The sequence below is a fragment of the Bombus affinis genome, chromosome 10 (genome assembly GCF_024516045.1).
Source record: "Bombus affinis isolate iyBomAffi1 chromosome 10, iyBomAffi1.2, whole genome shotgun sequence".
Classification (NCBI taxonomy): Eukaryota; Metazoa; Arthropoda; class Insecta; order Hymenoptera; family Apidae; genus Bombus; species Bombus affinis.
Window position 1 is genome coordinate 5,062,927 of NC_066353.1, and position 9,581 is coordinate 5,072,507.

Here is a 9,581-nt window from a genome sequence, read left to right on the forward strand (position 1 = left end):
TAACTGATCTGTAAATCTTTAGATCGTCATCAAAAAGTAAAAATGTACAATTTAAGAAGATTTCTGATACATCATTAGTGTAAAGTATAAATAAATAAAAATAAAGGACCCAAGTGACAAGCCTGTGGGACGTCAGAGCACAGTAATCTCTTTAGGAAGATGGTTATTGTAACAATATTTGTTACAATACAACAATTGTTTTTTAACAGTCTGAATTCTTTTAGTCAAATAGCTGGAGAGTTGAGGAAGAAAAATACCGTAGAAACTAAAGGCGAAGAGTTTGGGAAGAAAAGTAGGATGATCGACAATGTCGGAGTCTTTATGAAGTTCGATGTAAATTGCATCAACCCGCAGGTCACTTTCTAAACAATTAATTCTAGATCCTATTTGAAGTAACGGTAAGGGCACGAGCAAAGAAATAAATTTGTTCATTAAAAATCACACAATTTAATCATAAAATAAATACATCTCTCATTTGTTACTATTAGTCTGTATTGTACAAATTTACTTATTCTATGCATTGAATATATATCCACTTCGTATTGTTCAATCGACGTCTCTCGAATCGCTTTTTTTCTTTTATAAACGGATAATAAAGAACGCTTGTGTATACGTTCTTATTAGATCAATCAATATTTGATTGTAAACGGATATGTGTGTCGGCCAGTAACTATCAAGGTAACTCTTAAGGGAAAAGATATCAAATTGTAAAGAAATTAGTAATGTGTGCCAACACTCGCATTCTAATGTTCTCAATCTATAACTCGCGCTTGTTGCAGAAATCGATGGTACAGAATACTTAATAACTAAAACAAGCTAACCATATTCGAAAAAGCAGGTAATCGCAATCGAGATACGATACCATGCAATTTCAACTGTTCGTTCGACTGTTGATCACAAAGTTTTTAATGCCAAAATAGCGCTTCCTTACCAAGATACATTTTTCTCAAAAGATCTACAAAATTTAGTCAAAACAATATTCGTTGAATACATTTGAAAACAACAACAACAACAACAACAACAACAACAACAAAAGCGATCCGATTTGTCGATTGCTCGCGTGCAATATTTAGTTCTGAGATTGAATTGCATTCGCGATAGAACGCATAGTTCTAATGACACGGGAACTCCATGGGCGATATTTTACCGTCCGCTAACGCTGCAGTCGTCTGGTTCTGTTGTTCTTTATAGCAAAAAAGGAAAGACATTTGATCACAGCGAGTTCACGCGGTAAAATGTCGCTCGTATCACTCGTGTACCGTCGAGTGACTAAGATCTACAACGAATCACGGAGAAAATAGAACATTGAAGTTAATTAGTTAGATGAATTGAGCAATAAGAACGTTGCTGAATCGCAACGAAGTCCGTAATGTTCGTTACGACTAGACCGGCGCTGCCGGTTTCACACCCCGAGAATAAAATATACAGTCTCGTTTGTGCTTATGGATCATCTGCGTCGATCGTTCTTTGATCTGCTAACTTTGTACAAAAAGTATCGCCAGAGGCCGACGTTCTCGGGATACACGAAATCAGTATCGCGATACTGTATCTCTTTATAATCCATTCTGTTAAAGCTTCCATTGGTATACATGGTATATTTACTATGTCTCATACGATACACGTAACGCCGTGTGAAACCGGTCTTAGTTTCGCTGCCATGTTGCTGACGCCCCAGATACAAAGTAACCTCTGTTCCGAATTTACAAAGTTTCACGACAGACGATAAGAGCTTAGAAAGAAAAATTTGGCAATTTCTCGTAACCCTAGCTTGATGACAGTTAGGTGTGGCCGAGTATCGCCATCATTCTGTCTCATACATTCTCCGATACGTATCATGCATATGTACGTTCACATAGAATCACACAAATCGTAGAATCACACAATCTACACGCGCGACACAGAGTGCACACAGGAAGCGAGCTACTGTTCGTAATATATTCAAACGCATCCTTATCCGCGCAGAAGGTAACAGGTGAGTTACTTGGTGAATCCGAAAAATTAGATATCGAAAATCGAACGTTTTCAATCACCTTTCTATATTCTTTGACGAGATATTCTCGATATTGTACGATGATAAAATCTGCCCGCTTATGTTATATCGATGGATTCGTTGAATACAAATTCATGTTCACATAATGCGATTCAGACTGATGGCTAGCATCTTATTTTTGGAAACCGCGGTTGTCGATAAACACGCGGTTTCTGAGGCCACTGTCCGAGATATAACCGGTTGCCATTTTGTATTCGTTCGCGTATATTTTACCGTTCTCGTTTACGTCATTCTGCTGTTTCTTCTCGTTCTGGCTCTCCGTTTCCTTCTTCGTTAACGCGTTGGGCGATTTTCTCTTCCCGTATGACTGGTTGTAGAAGTTGCGGAACAGGAAGTAAAACATGACGCCATGCAGTCCGATCCACCAGACAAACACCTTCGGGTAGTTGCAGTCGATAAAGAGAAGTTGGAAAGCGTGGAGTACCACCAGGATGAATTGGACCATCTGTAGCGCAGTCAGGTACTTCTTCCACCAGAGGTACGGCTGTATCTTCGGTCCGAGAGCAGTCAAAAAGTAGTACGAGTACATCACAATATGCACAAATGTGTTTAGCAATCCAAAGAACGTGCCATGACCGCCTGTAAATGAAAGTTGATCGTGTTACGATTATCTCCTAATGAAGTTTCGAATTTTAACGACGTTGAAAAACTTCTAATACTAATAGGTATTATGTCTTTGACCTGCAAGTTACACAGGGCTAAGAACCAACTGGTTATTGATACAGCTTTTCCATTTGTATGGTAGGTATCGAATCGAAGCTGTTGCACGTTACGTATTACGGGGAATAAACGATGGGAGACAGTGAAAGTTTTATTTTTCGATCCCGTGTTATTCCTTAGTAATATTACGAAAAATATAGAAGATCTTTAAAAATCCATAAGGGGAGTCTTATGTCAAATTTTAACCGGATTAATTTTTTAAATTCAGGTCTTCCGTTTCGACCTTTTCAAATTTAACAGGCATTTTACTTTAACCCTTTGGCAATCTAATAAACTGGCGACGAATTCACTACGAACAATTTAGAAAAGTAATTACACTGAAGATATTTTTTGAGTTTTTGGTATCAGATACAACAATATATATAGCATAATTTCAACTTTTTGTAAAAAATACATCTCTCTCAAACCATACCGCTATGGGGTTAAAGCTTCTTTGTTCCAAGTTCAGCTTAAAATCACAGATTACATATTTACCACGTGCTGATATCTAAGAAAATCACTATCTTAGACGGAATGTTTCACGATCAATTATCGTGGATGAATAAGTGTTTAGAACAGGCAAGACGCGATAAGACTCTACTGCCGTGCAAAATCTGTTATGAGATATTGCTGATCGTTCGATTATATATATTTATGTATATGCGTACAAAGTAGGAGAATACTTACCAGGAGTGAATTTGACACCAAACCAAACCGATATTGGCATGCACCCATGATGGATCACGTGCAATATTGAAATATGATTGTTCTTTTTTCTCAATACAAACAATATAGTGTCAAAGAATTCGGTGAATTTTGAGAAGTAGTACCACCAGCAGCCATGTGCCATCCGTATTGCCAGCGGGTCGTCCGAATAGTCTACTGGTTGACAACGGAACGAATAGTGACCTCCCCATCCAGATACTACGGACTGCGCCGAATAAACGGTGCATTACAACAAATTTCAAAAAACTTGTTTGTTCTCCATGACATTTTTGAAATAATTTAGCTATAAAGATAAATTATAGATATTTCTTAACCGATTTACATACCTCGTAAAATAACCACGTGGATAATATCACTTGGAAGAGATTATAGAATAGCATGATCTTCCTGAGATTGAAAGGTTTGCGATTTTCCATGAGCTTAGGACCTAGAACCTTGACAAAGTAGGCGTAAAATAGACAGATGAAAATGGTCGGGAATGGACTGTCCATCATTGGCCAATTATTGACTCTTGGGTCGCTCTTGTTGTCCATTAAGTCTCGGTATCCATCGTATATCGCTCTTACAAGTTGTGCCATCTGAAAATCACGTTTTTATATAATATAAATAGAAATTATAAATAGAAATTCACGTTTTTACTGTTTGTTATCGTGCTCATCAAATGGTGCGTTCGACGAGATCGACTTGCATTTTGAACAAACAAACTATTCACGATTTGCGATTCGACGATCGTCCAACGCAGATGCCGGTTTGAGAATCTATGGATTGATGTTGACAGCGTGACTAAAAGTTAGAGCCGACTTGTACTTTCACTGTTGTGAGATTTCCTTGAATGTACTACACCCGCGAGAACAGGAACGCGATCAATGTTGAAACGGCGCGGCACCAGGAATTCTTTGTTGAAAACACGATCAACGAAATCACATCTCGTCACGCGAAAGGCAAACGCAACATTTATCTCGAGGCATGCGTGAAACATTTTGTCATGCGTCGCACGTGATAGCGCTCATTGTGAAAAAGCCATTCCTTAGTAAGGTTAAACCACGTGTTAACAGGTTACTGTTTGTTCTCCAACGATTCCAAACGTTTTATAGAGTAATGTTATCGATGTAAGAAAGAAGCTGTGTATGTTGTTTGAATTTCTTTCTTCAGACGAATGCTATAACAAATTCGAATCCTTTTTACTTTATAATTTTAAAACGCGTCGAAATTAAAGCAAGTCTCACAAGAATCTAAGCAGATTAGATTCTAAATATCGTGTCTTCTTCCTTATGTTCAATAATATTTCAATATTTTAATATTCTTAACATCCTCGTGCCTATTCATCCAACCATTCTATAAATCTTATTGGAGTACCGGGTTCCCGTTCTCAATCGAACTAGTCCTTGACAAATAAACATTGCTTCTAGTTCCGTGTTTACTTTAAACTGGTAATGCTAATTATAAATTTATCATATTTTGCGAATTTTTGAGAATTAACGAATGTTAGGTCTAAAAGATCTTCGTATCTGATGATTTAGATGCTATTGGGAATACCACTTTTTGATGTAGCGACTACAAACTTGTTTTCTTTATGATTTTCTTTTATAATTAAATGAATCAATTTGGTCGACTGAGCTATCTTCGTAATATCTTATAATCTATAATCGTTTGTTGATCTTTTATCTTACCTTGTATCTTATATTATATTTATAATCACAACAATAGTAAAAATATCTCGATTGCATTTTCGTAACGTTATGTTAGCGAAAATAACTTTCCTCTTAATTCCATTATTCTACCTTAGAATCATGAGTCATTAGTTTCTCTAATACCATTACGGCTTCAATGTGCCCGTAGTTACACTCGTTTTCTTTCGAAGAATCTCGATCTTTTATGTCACGCCTAGTCCAAACAAGGGCAATCTTTTCGCGTACTATATCCTCGTTTACGCAGTCGATGTCAACGAGCTAAAATCGATTCATTCGAAAGCGAAATGCCAATTATCACAGAGAAACAAAGCCAGGTGTGAGAAAAGATACTTTTCAGTTCAGTAATTCGACACAGCATAGTAAATATTTTCAAATTCGTGTATAAGGTTCATTATTGTCGGAGAGCTCTTTATCAAACAATTTTTCATCTATTTAAATTGCAATTCTTAGACTGCAGATGTTCATGCATTTATGGAGAATCGAAAGGTGCAAAAGTACACATAACGCGTATTACGTGGAAAACTACTTAAAATAACCAAAGTATAACGATCATCGCATTTAGTGGATGAAACATATTTTTGTTTAAATTTCATTTCTTTAGCTATATATATCTAGAAAAATTAAAATTTTGCATAAACATCCGCAGTCTAGCGATAACCACTAGCGATTGTGAAAGCTTATTTTTGGCCGGTTCAATCTCCGGACGGTTGTTTGAACCAATTTTCATAATTGTTTTCTTTAATTCGTCTTTTCTAGCGAATTACTCGCGACACCGACGAAAAGTCGCGTGGCCGACTTTCAACGCAGTGGCTTGCGAAATTTAGAAAACTACGAGCAAATCGGGATCCTCGAAGAACGTTTGTCTGTCGAAAAATGGTACGAAAGACACGCTTGTCCCAGCGTCGATTTCGCAATCCGATCTGCATTGCCATTTGAGTAGGGTTAGAAAGGGAAATGACCTCATCGAACACTACAACGCCCATTCACAATCCAAGTACTGTACTATTTCCGCCACGGAAATATTCCAACCTACTGTCCGATTCTAGTCGTTGAATCTTGTCGTTCTGTCTGCTCTTCACTAACCCATCTCTATGAACGTTTATTCGCTCGGAATTGATACTTTTCGGTCATATCTAAATTTATCGACAATTTAATATCTCTACGATTAAATGGAGATATCACGTTCATTGAATTGAATTAAAATATTTCCGATTGGTGATAGTAGCACTTGGCAGTAGCACAGTTTCGTGGTTTGGTGTGTTAAAAGCAGTGCGTTGAAAGCAGTGCATTCGTTCGTCTATTTTCTACGTTAATAACTATTTTTTACGTTGCGCAAAATATTAGGTCATCCCATAAGTTCGACTTTTGTGTATACATTTCATGTGTCGATTTATAAACATACGGCGATAAGGGACCAATGCACTTGAAAAGTGGGAAGAATTTTTACAACGAGAGGGGGATTACATTTTTTCATGAAACTGAAAGGTATGTAAACAATCTTAACATATATAACCGCTCGAAAAACGGAACGAACTTATGGGATGACCTAATACTTCATAGATCAACATAAAGTAAATACTAAGCAGGCGAGCCGATGCAAATATTTTTATTATTGTTTGCTGGGTGTTGGACATTTTGATTAATGCTAAGTCAATGCATCAGTGTTCTTTGAAGATCAAACAATTTCTTAGCATATCAGATGTAGCGTATATGACTACAATATGTACAAATAGTTATTAGTAACTGCGAAGTGGACTGGTATTAGGAAGTAAATCGTAAAAGTGACTGTAAAGTGACACCAGTGAGATCAGTTTAACGAGGAAGATCAAATTTCCCATAGAAAAATATCCACAGAAGCTCAAGGACGATTATAATTACCTTCTGTTCTTTCTTATTCATCAATGTCTTTTCTCGCTCTTACTTTACTATATTTGTTTACTTTTCTGATCCTGCTATTGTTCTTGAACTTTCATATGCCAATATTATATTTCTTTCAATAAACAAAAGACCTTATAATATTTTAACAAGAACATTAGCATTAAACTTGAAACAAAAATTCATATCTATTATCAATGATTCCGTTGTATTTTCTTCAAATTTGTTAATCTAATTCGTTATTTTCTTTTAGTTGTATGTAATACGAGTTAGTTGTATGAAATACGAGTGGCATTAGAAATATTTGATTTCAATCGCAGTCGCTATATCGTGATAATTACTAACTGCATTACATGCGCGACTAATGTCGATAAAATACGAAGAACAAGAGGAAATTCTGTCCAATAAATAACCTGTGAATCGCGATTTGATAATGTATGGGAAAGTGATTGAGGCAGTAAGTTCGTCTTAAGCCGAAGTTTTTCGTGGAACCAGTACTTTTTTATTTCATTTTTTCCAAGAAACGTATAACGCACACGCAATTCAAATCAGCCAGGATCCTGAGCGGGTCATTATATATCGAAGACGCATTAAGAAACAGATTTGCAATGTAAAATCTAGAATGTGGAAGTCTGACGAATGTGGTGTTGCGCGTTGCAATTGAAATCACTGTTTCCTTGACAATTCCTGCTTGTTAAGCACTGTTTGCTGCCGAGTCAGGTGCATCCTTCGCTCTTTATTTTAAGCCTTAAGCCTTAAGCGAAGAAAGTAACGAATGCAATGCCTTTGTTACGAGACAACGATAGCGTTCCAGCGCGTGCAATTATCACGATTGCTCGCCAAATTCAGCGATCGACCGATCTATTGTCTACGAGAGAGTTAAGAAAACGTTAAATCTTTTTTTATCTTTATTAGCTGTTCAGTTAAAGAAATATGTTGTTTTGGGAAGATGGAGATGCTAAGTGGAAATAATTATGACGTCTTGTGCGAGCATTAAGTCTGTATGCAGACGGATGAAGTTTCAAAGTAGATTTTAAACAAATTCTATTCATTTTCTGGCAGCTTACTTTCGCGGAAACACTGAAAATATCATCCTAACGGTCTTGGCCTGTTGCAACACAGCTTGTTCGAGAATAAAATCGATCGACGAATATTTGAAAATCACGGTAAAAGCTTCTTGAAAGAGCTACTTGAACGAGGACTATTATGGGTAATTCGATTGACCGACTTGATAAAAGAAATTCCGTGAAATTCATAATTAAATAGTATGTTTTATAGAATGGAGGCTGGTCACTCAGAACTGAGATAATTTTATTAAATCACACGGATGATTAAAATATTGCGAAAGTGTAACGCCGATACTAATTTAAAGGTTTCATTGAAGTAAGTGGGGATTACCATAATTTGTCGTGTTATATCTAATTTCTAGTTGAATTACGAAGTTAATGGCGACACTTAGGTGGTAATTAGAATTTCCGTAATCTTAGCATAATTGTCTTTCGTAATGAACGCCTTCGTGTAGACTCTCACTTGGATTGATGATTTTCACACGCTACACAAAAACTGATGTCTTTTTTATATTTTAAGATTACTAAAATTTTTAAGTTATGATTTATGAGATGTTAATTTCTTTCACTCCATATGACTAAAAGCACGTATCTTGTTAAATAAAAATTTCATATCATTTTTCGCCCACTAGATCGCAATGAACAAAGCAAAATAAGATCGATTATGGCAGTGACAAGCTCTGTCTAAATTTGGTTTAGTTGTTCCTCCCTTTCTCGCGTAAACGATTCCATGTAAACGCAGCAATTTCTTCTGTAAACCTTGTCTGGCCCAGATCCGTCATGAAACGTTACAAATTACCCGACGAGGGACATGCCTTTAGCGAAATATTTTGATCATAAAACAAACATGATATGCAACAATGACAATAAAATATATTCAGTCATAAATATTTATTATGTTTTATAACAGTACGATTCAATACAGATCGAAGCCAAATGTCGACAAAACCTTAACCGATCCTCTCCAGTATCTATTAGCCGATCTTTTATTTCAAATTCACACATGTCTGCAACCGAAATCTTTCACCTACCGTGATTTGATAACGACCTGGCCCGATCTAGGAGGCTGCTAAATAAGAAAAGAAACAACACCAATGTTTATCGTCTTCTTTCCGCGAACTAGATCGCGTCAAAATTATATCGAACTCAAAGTCTTACGAGATGCGAGTGTACAATTGCGTTAAAATGTAATATAACTCGATTGTCCAGGAGAGAACCTTCGTGTTTGACTACGTTCGAAGAAACTGAAGTTCCACGATGAAAACGGTGTTTTATATCAGCACATCTGTGTGTGCACGTTGGTTGCCGTATGTGGGGTAGAACACCGATCCCACCAACTTCTGTAGAAGTCGACGCTTTTCTACCGCCTGTAGATGGTTCTCGACTGTTCAAGGGTCGTATAACCAAGGTGTACGTGTACTTTACTGGCTATGTGTTCGAACCCTGAGTAATCTGTTCTGTTTGTGGAATGTG

At 36.7% G+C, this 9,581-nt stretch overlaps 1 protein-coding gene across 1 annotated transcript; it reads right to left on the minus strand.

The window, feature by feature from the left end:
* Positions 1-423: 423 nt before the first annotated feature.
* On the minus strand, positions 424-9,371 carry LOC126921523 (elongation of very long chain fatty acids protein AAEL008004-like). Its single transcript, XM_050733207.1, has 5 exons — positions 9,267-9,371; positions 9,140-9,177; positions 3,802-4,053; positions 3,437-3,680; positions 424-2,629 (listed from the first exon to the last, which is right to left on the minus strand). The coding sequence occupies exons 3-5, from the start codon at positions 4,051-4,053 to the stop codon at positions 2,163-2,165; spliced, it is 963 nt and encodes a 320-aa protein (XP_050589164.1). The 5' UTR covers positions 9,140-9,177; positions 9,267-9,371; the 3' UTR covers positions 424-2,162.
* Between the last annotated feature and the right edge of the window lie 210 nt (positions 9,372-9,581).

What these genes read in the sequence shown, in the direction of transcription:
- LOC126921523 (XM_050733207.1), bottom strand. Translation starts at nt 4,053, where the DNA reads ATGGCACAACTTGTAAGAGCGATATACGATGGATACCGAGACTTAATG. An exon ending in CCACGTGGTTATTTTACGAG is followed by an intron (nt 3,681 to 3,801) that starts GTATGTAAATCG and finishes TATTCGGCGCAG; the next exon opens with TCCGTAGTATCTGGATGGGG. An exon ending in TGGTGTCAAATTCACTCCTG is followed by an intron (nt 2,630 to 3,436) that starts GTAAGTATTCTC and finishes TTTCATTTACAG; the next exon opens with GCGGTCATGGCACGTTCTTT.